This window comes from Canis lupus, chromosome 12 (assembly GCF_048164855.1).
Source record: "Canis lupus baileyi chromosome 12, mCanLup2.hap1, whole genome shotgun sequence".
NCBI lineage: Eukaryota > Metazoa > Chordata > Mammalia > Carnivora > Canidae > Canis > Canis lupus.
The window spans coordinates 15,211,997-15,225,253 of NC_132849.1; the positions used below are offsets into that span (position 1 = coordinate 15,211,997).

At 50.4% G+C, this 13,257-nt stretch overlaps 2 protein-coding genes across 16 annotated transcripts in view; both read right to left on the reverse strand.

Moving 5' to 3' along the window:
* Nucleotides 1–9,691, reverse strand: part of SFXN5 (sideroflexin 5) — a 122,677-nt gene extending 112,986 nt beyond the window's left edge. Inside the window, exons 1-2 of one of the 12 annotated variants that reach the window (XM_072769815.1) lie at nucleotides 9,169–9,684; nucleotides 5,369–5,422 (exon numbers count right to left, since the gene is read on the reverse strand). In XM_072769815.1, the coding sequence (XP_072625916.1) occupies nucleotides 5,369–5,422; nucleotides 9,169–9,270 (156 nt within the window). In that variant the 5' untranslated portion in view covers nucleotides 9,271–9,684. Of the gene's footprint in view, nucleotides 1–5,368; nucleotides 5,423–8,036; nucleotides 8,380–9,168 lie in introns of those variants that run through there. The other 11 variants (XM_072769809.1, XM_072769816.1, XM_072769808.1 and 8 more) reach the window with 11 other exon arrangements.
* Nucleotides 9,692–10,932: 1,241 nt separating this feature from the next.
* RAB11FIP5 (RAB11 family interacting protein 5) overlaps nucleotides 10,933–13,257 on the reverse strand; it is a 36,805-nt gene continuing 34,480 nt past the window's right edge. For all 4 annotated transcript variants that reach the window (XM_072769806.1, XM_072769803.1, XM_072769804.1 and 1 more), the window contains one exon: nucleotides 10,933–13,054. In XM_072769806.1, the coding sequence (XP_072625907.1) occupies nucleotides 12,851–13,054 (204 nt within the window). In that variant the 3' untranslated portion in view covers nucleotides 10,933–12,850. The remainder of the gene's footprint in view (nucleotides 13,055–13,257) is intronic.

Here is a 13,257-nt window from a genome sequence, read left to right on the forward strand (position 1 = left end):
AATGGTCCATTCATACAATTGATCACTATGAAGCCACCTAAAATCATATTTTCAGAATTTATGACATGAAAAAATGATTATGGTTTCATGAAATGCATACAACTAGAGTAATTCCAATTTAAAAAACAAGGAGATAAATAGAGCTAGATGGACAGTATGTGAATAGCAAAGACACAGAATGACATCCAGACCCTGTTCTACTAGAATGAATCCAGGGGTCCTTAGAGAAGTGACAGACTCCAGAGCTGGGGAAGAGAAGAGACAAGATGAAACTGGTTCATCTTTTTGTCCCAGAAAGTAATGAAACTGCCAGCCCACAGAATGATGGGGACATGTTAAAAGGACAAAAGAGGAGCAGATGGACATTATGTGGCTCTGGATGTGACACCTGGGAACTTCATGATGTCACTCAAATAGTATTCTGGAGGGACTGCATCTAATCATGAGTAGACATCTGGCCAACCCAAATTGAGGAACATTCCATAAAATAACCAGCCTTGTTCATCAAATATGTCAATGTTATGAAGACAAAAACTGAGGAATTGGTCCCCATGAAAGGAAACTAAAGAGAAAGACAACTAAATGTAATATGTGATTCTGGACTGTATCATGGGAAGATACTCTCAAGGACATTACTGAGACAATGGACAAAATTGGAATAGGGATCATTGATTAATAAAAGTGTTCTATCAATATTAGATTTCTGAATGTCATAACTATACTTGAGGTTATTCCTAGACACCAAATGTTTGTACCCCTCCCCAAATTCACATGTTCACGAATGAACACCCAATGTGATGGTATTTCAAGGTGGAACCTCTTGGAAGCAGTTAGATGAGGGCAGAGCTCTCACGAATGATATTAGTGCCCTTGTAAAAGAGACCCCAGAAGGCCCCCTGGTTCCTGTCACCGTGTAAGAACACAGAAGATTGCTGCCTGTGACATAAGAATCAAGCCATCACCAGACAACGAATCTGCTAGTGCCTCGAACTTAGACTTCCCCACCATTGTGAGAAACTCGTTTCTGTTGTTTATAAGCCACCTAGTCTATGGTATTTTTTCAAAGATTTTTTTGTTATTTATTTGTTCATGAGAGACACACAAAGAGAGGCAGAGGCAGAGCCATAGGCAGACAGAGAAGCAGGTTCCTCATGGGTAACAGGAATAGGGATGATTTTTATTTCTTTTTAAAATGAAAAAAGAATCAGCATTCTGTATAATATACAGAATATTCTTTTTTAAAAATATATATTTAATTTAAAATACTATCTAATATATTACTTGATTACAAGATCCTGAAGGAGGTAGGCTTCTGGATGTTCTTTCCATATCCTCATGCTCTGTGGCTCCTAGTTTCCTGTCTCACACCTAGAAGGGGCCTCAGCAGCATACCTGCCACAAGAATGAATAAGTGGGCAGGTGAGCAGCCTGTGGCCTGAAGGCTGTCTAGAAGGGATGGAGCCCAGGCAGGGCTTCCGAGGGAGAGACTAGGGATGGAAAGGCGCAACAGTATGGCAGTTAGTGGCCCAAGGAGGGAAGAGGAACGCAGGGCCAGAGGTGAGGGCCTGGAAGGGGAGCAGCCAGTGGGAAGCAACCTCTTGAAGATGGTCCAGGGGAGATGTCTAGCCTCTGATTGCCCTGTGGTCTGGCACTGTCTTCATCCCGTCCTAGCTCTGCTGGCCCGCTGCATCACTCTCCACCATGGCCACTGAGAGATGGTCCTGTGTCAAACACTTTGCTCCACAGATATCCTCACCTTTTTCTGAGCTGGACTCAGGATCCATCACAGTGAGCAAGTGTTCGAGAAGCCGGGTCCCTCAAGAAAAACAAAGAACTACGAAATACCATGATGAGAACTTAAATGAAGCATCAAAGGTATGGCCCAGGGCCAAACTTACAGTCTGACAAAGTCACGTCTCCTGACTCACTGCAGTGAGGGAGGCCACACAGCAGAGGAACTGTGGGACGCATCACCAAGCAAAAGGAAAAATCGAGTCAGTATAGAATTCTGGGCAAAGATGGAGTAAAAATCAAAGGACACAGTGCTTTAAATAGGCTCAAAGCAAAGCAAAGCTTTGGGGAAGGGGGTCCATCTAGGTCTGGACTGAGAAATGGACACAGGGTCTGGTTTCCTTAGAAACTATAAAATTGGAATGCCTGGATGGCTCAGTGGTTGAGTATCTGCCTTCAGCTCAGGGCATCATCCCTGGGTCCCACATCAGGTTCCCCACAGGGAGTCTGCTTTTCCCTCTGCCTGTGTCCCTGCCTCTGTGTCTCTCACAAATAAATACATAAAATCTTTAAAAAAAAAAAAAAAAGGAAACTATAAAATTAAGATAAATGTGGAATGTTGTGTCCAGAAACTGCCTATTTGAAGCACTGCCCTTGGGTTAATTCTCTGAGTCCTAGTGACTTAGACACACCTATCAAGAGGGGGATGTTTCATTCCTATTCATTATTTTAAACAGCAAAGTTGCTGGCAACCCTTAGTCTTGGGAAACGCAAATGCACGATGAGTAAGGAGGTGTGGTCACTCAAAGAAGTAAGTAACTGGGACACTTTACAGCTGCAGCAGGTCCTGGTGAGAACTGCTGATTCTTTGTAGAAGAATCAGACAGATGTCTGTCATTTCAGACTGAAAAATGGCAGAGAAGGGTCTTAGTCTCTCAGGATGAGTTCATTTTTATTTTCTTGAAAGTTTTCAGTGTCTGCTTTTTTTTTTCCTCCCCTCCAAAATTCAGCTCCCATCTTTCTCCCTATCAATCAGTGGATGTTTTTCCCTTGCCTTCTTTACCGGACCAAGGAGTCAGCCAAGTGGTTCCTTCTCTTTCCCTTCACAAGAAAGGTGAGTCAGCTTCTTCTCAGCAGGACCTGTGACATGAACAGCAGGCCTTGGGTGCAGCAGCTGAGGGCCAAGGCCTGAAGGAAACTGGCAGCCCTCCATATATACCTATACCAGACGTTGAAGTCACAGCTCTTCCAGATCAGGAGTAAAATAGGCACTAAACCTATATAGCCCAAATGCAAAAAGGCTGAGCCACCTCAGCAGTCTTTAGCCAGGCTGTGCAATGAAACACTGGGCAGCCCCAAAGGAGGTCTTCCACCCAGGGATTCAACTTCTATTGGCTGGGGTGGGTTCCAGGCATTGGTGTCCATTTAAAACCCGCCCAAGTGATTCTAATGGGCAGCAGGGATTGAGAGTCACTGGACTAGAAGATGTTGACCCTATCTGCAGCACAAACCACCTCCAGGACCAGCCTGGGAGACAGTCACTCTCCAGCCTATAGGATGTAAATGATTAAGACACATAACTACCTGCAAGGCATCATCATTCTGGAACCTGAGTTCAGGCAAACTGTATAAGAAACCTCCTTCCCACCTTCCAGTTCTCAGCCCTCACACAGCTCTCATCCTGGACATGAAGAGTGCACTTTCCTGTTCCAGCCAGATCCTCCCCCACAAGGAGCCCTGCGCAACCCACCTGCTATGCAGCCTCAGTTCATTTCTGAGTCTCCCATTCACACACAAAGCACACTCACACCCCCTGTCAGCCTAGCAGCTAAGTGACTCTCCCAAAGGAGCAAGGAAGTTGAAAAATAAAGCAAACCAAAAAATCCAACTTATTTCTGGGTAGACTAAAACACAAATGGAAAGCAGCACATGTATTTGCTCCCTGTCCTAGGACCCAGTTTGCCAAAAATGCTGTCTGGGCCCAAAGCACGTTCAGGAGAGCAAATGAGCAGGAAAAGGAAAGGAGGAAGAACACAGGTCACAGAGCTTCCTGAGGAGCTGTCCTATTGTCTTCTTCCCCTTCACTAGACAATATGGGGCAGTGGTTAAAAGCATGGACTGAGGGGCGCTTGGGTGGCTCAGTCGGTTCATTATCTAACTCTTGGTTTCGGCTCGGGTCATGAACTCAGGGTGGTGAGGGTGGACTCTGCTTAAAATTCTCCCTCTCCCTCTGCCCCTCCCCCTCCTCTCTCCCTCCCTCTCTTTCTGTCTCTCAAATAAATAAATAAATCTTAAAAAATAAAAGGCATGGCCTTTAATTTATAGGAACAACAGGGGACAGAAGAACAAGTTAAATAATACCACAGAACTGCCATTAGCCATGTTCAGCATGAGAGAAGCTCTACAAGACGGACAACACAGTTTCTTCAACAAATAGAAAAAAAGAAAGAGACAGAGAAGGAGGACCAATACATGAGTCAAATATAATGTGTGGACTTCTGGGTTTCTGATTCAAACAAACCAATTATTTAAAAAATGGTATGACAATCATGGAAATGTGAATACTGCAAAGGACCAAATGTTTGTACTGCCCCCCACACACAGACACACACAAAGTCATATGTTGAATCTTTTTTTTTAAATTTTTAAAATTTATTTATGATAGTCACACACACACAGAGAGAGAGAAAGAGAGAGAGAGAGAGAGAAAGAGGCAGAGACACAGGCAGAGGGAGAAGCAGGCTCCATGCACTGGGAGCCCGACGTGGGATTCAATCCTGGGTCTCCAGGATCGCACCCTGGGCCAAAGCCAGGCACTAAACCGCTGTGCCACCCAGGGATCCCCCCATATGTTGAATCTTAACTTCCAATATGAGTGTAAGTGATGGTATAGGTGGTGGGGCCTTTGGGAGGTGCCCTCATGAATGGGATTAGTGCCCTTATAAAAGAGACCCCAGAAAGATCTCTCCAACTTTTCTACCATGTGATGCTATAGCTAGAAGGTACAGCTGATGAACTGGAAAGCCAGCTTTCTTTCTTTTTTTTTTTTTTTTCTTTTTTAAGATTTTATTTATTTATTCATGAAAGACACAGAGAGAGAGAGAGAGAGGCAGAGACACAGGCAGAGGGAGAAGCAGGCTCCATGCAGGGAGCCCAATGTGGGACTCGATCCCAGGACTCCAGGATCACGCCTTGAGCTGAAGGCAGACGCTCAACCGCTGAGCCGCCCAGGTGTCCCAGAAAGCTGGCTTTCATCAGAGTTTGCCGGTACTTTGATCTTGAACTTCCAGCTTCCAGAACCGTGAAAAGTAAATTTCTGTTGTTTGTTGGCTACCCCATCTAAGGTATTTGTTATAGCAGCCCAAATAGACAAAGACAAATTGTGACTGGTTTTAAAATAATTATTTTAGGTGTGTTAATCGCACTGTGCTTATGTTAAAATTAATTTAAAAAAAAAACCCTCTGATACCATGTGAGAAAGAAGGCATTTCACCTCTGTGATATTCTTCCTCTAAAACTCAATCTCAGTCTAACCATGAGGGACACTAGACAAACCCAAATTGAAAGATATTTTACAAATTGCCTGACCATTACTCCTCAAAACTGTCAACGAAAAGTCTGAGAAGCTGTCACATACCAGAGGAGGCTGAGACATGACAACTAAATGTACTGTGGGATCATGGATGGGATCCTGGAACAGAAAAAGAACATTAGCATAAAAAATAGTGAAATCCAGTAAAGTCTAGAAGTATAGTTAATAGCAATGTTCCAAAGTTGGTTTCTTAGTTTTGACAACTATACCAGGGTCATATGAAATGATAGTGTTCGAGTTATACAGGAATTCTGTTATCTTTTTGTCTTCCATAAATCTAAAATTATTCTAAAGTAAAAAAAAAAATGTTTTTAAAAGAGTCCTTATTTCTTAAAGATACCTACAAGCAGGTACAACTAAATGATTGACTGGGCATTGCTTTGAAATAATTCATTGGTTGGAGGGCGTCTGGGTGGCTCAGTCAGTTAAGCAGCTGCCTTTGGCTCAGGTCATGATCTCAGAGTCCTGGAATAGAGCCCTGAGTGAGTTGGGCTCCCCACTCAGGACTCCCTGCCCAGTAGGGAGCCTGCTTCTCCCTCTCCCTCTGCCCCTTCCCCCCTGCTTGTGCGTGCTCTCTCTCCCTCTCAAGTAAATTAAATCTTTAAAAAAATAAAATAATTCATTCGTTGGGATTGGGGGCATATAGATGAAATGAGGCTAGCCTCACAGTGGCAATTGTTGATGCTGTGACGAGTGGATCATTCTTTGATGACTGTCTCCACTTTTGAATGTCTGCAAACCTTAATAAAACAAAGATCCTGGAGCCAGAATGCCTAGAAAGTGAGTTAATTTGCCTGTGTGCTGCAGGTTCCTCACCTATCATATAATGGATAATTGTATCTGACTCATAGAGTTGTTGTGAAAGTTCAATAAGTTCAATATACCAAAAAGTTGGAACAATGTTTGGCTACTATCATCATCTTATGGAGGAAAAGATGGTCAGAGACCAAAGCCCAGCAAGGCAAGCCATCTTTCTCTACCCTCTGACACTACTCAACATCCTTTCTCCCCCAGCCCTCTTGCACAGAGATCCTTGAAGGATGGAAGAAAGGCCCTGGGGTGACACTACGGGGGTAAGAAAAGACTTCTGCACCCAGGCTTGCAGAAAGCAATGAGACCAGTTGGGAACTGAGGGTGGTATCCCTGGAGTGGGCTCTGGGAATTGAACCCTGGATTATGAGCCATTCAGGGTTCTAGTGGCTGAAAGCAGCTAGTATGGTGGAAACGAAGCTTCAGGGTGGGGGTGGGGGTCTGATTTCAGGAAAAAGAGGTCACCTGGGGTGGGCCATGAGGGACTTTGGGGCCCCTTCAAAAGTGAGGTCTTTATCTCAGAAGCAGGGGGAAGCCACTAGAGAGTGTTTAAGCGTGTGGTGGGGGTGGAGGGGAAGGAGTCACCTGATCAGACCTGCATTGTTGAGACTGCCAAGTAGAAGGAGGCCTTGGAAGGGGCCCAGAGTGGAAGCAGGGAGACCTGTTAGGCTTCCACAGTGGCTCAGGACATAGATAGATAATGGTAGCTTGGTCTAGGATTCCAGCAGGGGAGACCAGTGAATTTGAGAGCTGTTTTAAGAGACGAGAAGTCTGTGCCTCTGGTTGTATTTGGAGGGTGAGGAAGAGAAAGAGAAGTATGCAGGGACTCGCAAGTTTCTTGGGAGTCAACTGGGTGGCAGTTGGGTTGCCTGCACAGCAGGGAGTGGTATGGGAGGAGCAGGGGGGTGCCAGGGAGCGGAGAGAAGTTCCTTAACATGGACAACCACCTCCACTGTGCTTTATGCAGGTCACTATGCTGGAGGAAGGGAGCTTCCAGAGCAAATACAACGAACACTTTTACTGCCCTCAAGAACTGTGCCAAAAAGAGATAGACCAACAATGGCCGAATGGAGTGATCTCAAATGTGCATTTATGGCTCTAGCAGTGATCACAGCAAAGGCCTCAGTCCAAAGCCACTGGGAAGTTCTTAACAACTGTGTGTTGTGTGACTGAATGTCCCAGAACAGGTACCAGAACAAAGACAACCCAGAAATCTTTATTCAGCACATGACCATGTGTCTAGCCCCACCTCGGGGTAAGATGGAGACAAGGAAGGGCAAGATCAGCTCCTTCTCTCAAAAGATGCACACCAGTGTTGAGGAGAACAAGTAACCACACATTAGTATTAGAGGAACACCGGACAGAGTGTCACTCAGGGTGCCCTAACAGGATCCCATTTGGGGTGGCCAAAGTGGGAAGCAGGAGAGAGTCAGTGATCTCCCACCAGGGGTAACACCACAGGAAAAAGGGAGTAAGCGTTTCCAGAGAAGGGGGCCTGCATGATCCTTGAAGAATGAGTAGAATGTGTGTGTGGAGGGCTGGGAAAGGGGGACAGCCAATGAAGGGTCGCCGGGGTCCAGGCAGAAGCACCCCTGACAGTCCGGCCCAAGGCGGCATCCTACACTGGCAGGTAGATGCCTGTCTCGCCTCGGACATCGACATGCTGAGATGGTTTTTCCTTTTTTTTTTTTTTTTAAAGGAACTAAAGTCCTGTTTTAAAAACAGTAAGGACATTCTCTCAGAAGGCTGGGGAAGCGGGGGCGGGGGCAGTTCCTTAATTATCAGCAAAGCTCGGTGCACCACTTTGCTGGAACCAGTCGCTCTCCCACACAACCACCACCATCCAAAAAAAAAAAAAAAAGCAAACACGAAACACACACAGACAAAAAACCACCACACCGACCTTTGTACAATTTCTTTCTTCCTGCAAACTTCTTTCCGTCCACCTCCGCTGCCCCCACCCCAGGCAAGCCCTGGTCGCGTCTTTCGAGCCTCTTTGCCCTCCTCCTACTAAAGTCCGCTTGGTCGGCGCTGGAGGCGGTGGAGGCCGGAGGGCGAGAGGCTGCCCGAGGCGTGGGAACGGCCCCTCCGAGCCTTCGGTCCCGGCCGCAGGTCCCGCCCGCGGGTTCGAGCCCCATCTCCGTGGCCCCGTCGGGGGCCCCCGAATAGAAGGGCCACTGTCACCCCGGTCCGCAGAGACCGGCCGGGCCGGACGGAGCCGCGCGCTCGGCGGCGCCAGGACCCGGGTGCCGAGACCCGCGGGGGAGGGGGCTCCGGGGGGGAGGGGGAGGGACCCGGGTACGCGGACTCTCGCCACAGCCCGTGGCCCCCGAGGATGACACAGCGTTTCCTCCGCACCCGCCTCTCCCCGCACATCCTCGTTCCATCCCCGCCGGCACCTGCCGACCAACTCGCTGCGTCAGCGAACCCCCGGCCGGAAGGGACAGGGGTCGCCGGGCCGCGGGGTGCCCTCGGCCGGGGGCCCTAAACCGTCGCGCACTGCGGGCCCGGCGTGGGGTCGAGGGCTGGGAGCAGGACCGCGGGGTGCACCGGGCGCTGCCCGGGGAGCTCCGCAGCGGCTCGCAAGAATGCCAGCCCCCACCCAGGGAAAGTTGGAAGGCATCTCTGTCACGCCAAGTCGTCCTCCGGGGCCGCGGCCGAACTTTCCGCCGCGAGCGGCGGGCCGCACAGCCCAAAGCGACCCTGCAGCAGCCGCTCGGACCCGGGCGCCCCCGAGCCCCGGCAGCGACCCGCAGCGGCCAATCGCCGAGCGCCTCGGGCGGGCAAGGCTGGAGCGCGCGGGCGGCCGGCGAGTGACGGCGCGGGCGGCCAATGGGGAGCCGCGGTGGGAGTCCTCGCCCCTCCCGCTCGCCAATGGGAGACGGACGGCTGTAGCCGAGGTCCCCGAGGCAGTAGCTGCCGGCTCCCCGGTGGCCGCGGGTCAGAGACCCCGGGACTAAAGGGGGTTTTGGAGAGGAGTTTGCTCGCCCTCCCTGGGCCACCCGCCGACCCTCAGACCGTAGCCCGGCCCTCACCTGCTGGAAGCGGGGTTTGCCCAGCTGGAAAGGAGGTGCATCGGTCGAGGTGTTAGCGGCACTAGCCGCTGCCGCCGATGCTGTAGTCGCTGTATCCGCCATGGCCACTGACGCCTGCAATCTCCGGCCCTTTTAAAATGTCCCTCCTCGGCCCCCGCCACAGCTGCTTCTCCCGATTGGCCATAAGCAACCGCAGCGAGCCGGAGGCGCAAGGGCTTGTGGGGAGCGTAGTTTTTCTCGTCACGGCGCTTGGCAACCCTGGACTGCGGAGAGTTGCACGGACTCAGACCCGGTCTCGGTTCCCGCCGCCGGTTCTGCAGGGCTCGGCAGTATGGGAAGAGTGTGCGTGTACGACTCTAAGGTCGGGGCTTCCCCTCGCCGGCTACCTGCCCCTGGAAGCTTGGCCGCGGAGGGCATCTCTCCTGAAGCTCTAGCCCAGAAGAGCCCTACTCAAGCGGGTCCGACCCGGGCCCCGAGGGGTAGGGTCACTCCCGGAAGGCTTTCTGCAAGGACTTGCACTGCGGAATCAATCCTCGTGCAGATTCCTCGGTCGCTACCCTGCCCCTCCCCTTGTGCTCTCCGGCCACCCTGGCACTCAGTTCCAGGAGCGTGCTCCCCGCCCCTGACCCTTGAACAATTCTGTACCCAGAAAACTCTAACTTTTTATCTTTGCCTGACTCTGGCTCTCCTGACCTCAGCCTAAACATTGCGTTTCCCGATCCGTTACCTTACTGCCACAAAACCCACTATATGCTCCTATAGTATCTGACACTTTTTTGCAGCCCGCACACTTAACAGTCATTGATGGCTTTACATATGTGTTTCCATATGTGTGGGTATAAGGTCCATGGGACAGGAGGTGTGACTTTCTGATTTACTGCTAAGTACTCAGTGCCAAGCTTAGGAGGACTCGAAAACAAGGACTCAAATATTTATTGACTATGTGAGTTAAGCAGTGGGAGCTTCAAGAGCCTCGGCATGTTCCACTTCCTTTGTCTAACTAAGGAAGATACCTCCCCAGCTTAATTCCCAAGCAGGAAGAGAACTGGGAGTGGGGAGTCGGGTTCAGTAGTGTTTATTAAACACTACAAGGACCTTAGGTAAGAGAGGGTAATCCGTATCACAGAGCAAGACACTAGCAAGGATAATGAACGCGCTTGTGCAGAACAATTTTGGTATATGTACTGCCGAAGCAAGCACTACACTTGTGCAGAACAGAGTAGAAGATTCCCAGCTGAATTACTTGGTCAGCAAGCCAGGCTGGGGGGAGGGAAGGGGAAGCTGCCTATTTTACTGTCCAAGAGGTCAGTAGAAATAATTTTGACCTTAGGGAACCCTGTTTTAGGTCCTTCATCTCATGGTGAGGTACAGTGTTGGCCCATGCCTGCTCGTCTTTCCGAACAATGCATGATCTATAGAAGTCAGTTCCTCATCCATCAACAAGGACTACCAGAAACAGACTATATTCCTAAAGCTGGAGAGAGGTGCTAAGAAGTCATGGGAAGCACATGCTCCCAACTAGACTAAGTGATCTCAGAATTAAGAACCAAGTCTTTTTCCCCCTATATTCCCCCACAGTACTCCATAAATGTGGGTATGTTGGCAAAGAAAAGACTGAATCCAAGCCACTGGGCAACACTGTGCTGCTGCCCCTGGTGTTAAGACGGAGGTGGTGACATCCCCAAAACCCCATCACCTGCCTTCTCCCCCAGGGAAGCTTCCTTTCCTTCATTAATCGCAGCAGGAACACAAGAGAGTCACCAGCAGTATATGAACTTTTTATTCTTCATAAAGTGCTCAAAACATGAAGAACAAGCTCTTTATCAACAGGAGTTACAACCAGGAAGACAAACAGCAAAGCAGAATCGTGCCTGCTCTCTGCCCACCCCACCTGCAAATCTCAAAGTTGTGGCCAGGAGCAGAGACAGCCAACCAGAATCTTGGGCTTCAACTCAAAGCCCTTTCAGAGACATCCTTGCCCCGGGCACTTTGGAGGCTCACAAAGACGAGCAGAAGATGGGGTCAGGGCTGGTAATGAGTAGATCCCAAAAGAATATGTAGTGGAAGAGTGCTCCCCTTCCCCCCAGAAGAGACACCTATGTGACCCCAAATGAACCCCCAGAAAGCATGACCCAAGACCTAGACACCTGTGGACACTTTCCTCAGCTTTGATGGGTAAATTTTAGAGTAGATAACATAGGGGCTTTCCCCTCATGTGGGGAGCTGCTCTGCTTCATCCTGGCAGAAGTAGTCACCCACAGAGCGTATCTCCTTCCAAGGCTTTCAGAGAGATCACAGAGGCCCTCTCAGGAAGAAGAGGCAGTCCTAGAGGGGCTGTCCGAAGCTTCTACCTCCTTGCTGGGCCAGAAGTATCCTCCTTCAGCACCTCCTCACCCCAAAACCTTTGCTAAAGCAGAGTACCCCAAGTCACTAAAGGTTCCCTTCAGATGCCATGGGAAGCCTGCCATGTTTTCTGCAAGCAAACCAGGGGCTGGGCCAAAGGACGGACACTTCATTTCAAGGTGCACTGCAGCCAAGCCAGGCAAGGCCATGGGGCAGGAGGGACAGGTTGGGAGAGCAGCTAGTGGATGACAGGAGCCCTTCTTAGTTGGGGCTGAGGGAGGAGGAAGAAGGTGGCAAGAAAGTTAAAGGAACAGTGGCAGCTTCGCCAAACCCTTAACAGAAATTAATTCAAGGGGAGGGGCACAGGGCACAGCAAGGCTGACCCATCCTCCTTTCCCATTTCTGGGCCCTGACAGATCTGGCCCCATGTGCTCAACAGGAAGGGAGGGGGCCACCAAGCAGAGGGAGAGGTCTACATCCAGAGGCTCTTGACCCCACCCACAAAAGGCACATTTTAATTGGTTTCCAAAAGTTCAAACCCTGCAGAATCAGAGTTTTGGCATCTGGACAGGCAACAAAAACAAAGGTGGAGGCTTGATCCCCAGCATAAGCACCCCGAAGCCCTGAGGCCCATGGAGGGGCCCACAGCTTGGAGGTGTGCAAGGAGGTGCTCTCCCCACACTTGCCCCAGCTCTCCACACATTCACACGTGACACTCATTGGGAAGATGAGAAGGAGGGGGTAGCCTGAAAGACACATCATCTCCCTCCATCCACACGGCACTCGCTCTGCAAACTGCTGGAAACACACATCATCAGGACACAGCAGACACAAGACCAGATCACATAGGCTCCTTGCTCTCACGGGAACAGACATGAGGCTCCCGTAACTGCAAAATGGGCAGCTTGGTTCCTACCACAGCCCCAGTAATCCCTCCAGGGGCTGGAGGCAGATGAGAATAAAGATTTAGCCTTGGATGAGATGACTGACCATTGTTGTGGGGTAATAAAGTGTGTCTCGGATGCCGCATCAAATTGCAGCACCCCCCTGTTCTGACTTGAGGGCTAAAGCCTTCATTCCAATTCCCTGGAACCCCCGAAACTAAGGGATACGAAAATAGGTAGGTGGGAGAGACCCAGGGCTCCCAAAGACACACACGTTGTACACGGAACCTGATGCTTCCAATCGGAGTCCAAAGGGTCCCCCTTCTGGCAACCCTCATGGAGGCAGGAGGGAGGGGAGCAAGTGACAACGGAGGACAGACAGCAGCCTGCCTAGGTAGAGTGAGTTCAGCGGGAGGGAGGGCACGCCAGTCCTGTTTGGGCAGGGATGAGGAGGGCTACTTAGGGGGGTCCGGGGGGATCTGCAGCAGTGTGGGTGAGGTCTCCATGATCCGCACCAGCAGCCGATCAATGTAGCTCTCCAGCTCCTGCACATGCTCGTCCCGCTGGCTCAGTTCCCGCTCTCGCTGCAAGAGCAGGCTGATGAGCTCGTCGTGGGTCAGGTGGTAGTACTTGGCCGACTGGTCCAGCACACCTGAGTCCTGAGGCCAGGGATGAGAGTGAATAGGGCAGCCTCGGGCCCACCAGCCCACCTGCCCACTCACACCCAGGCTTCACCCCTACAAGCCCCTCCCCACCCCCAGAGCGGCCTCTGCCTCCAGTGCAAGAGACAGCCTAGCTGGCTTCAGAGCTCTGGCATGGGTGACCAGGCCTGCTCTTCCCTCCACTCTGCCTAGCACCCCGC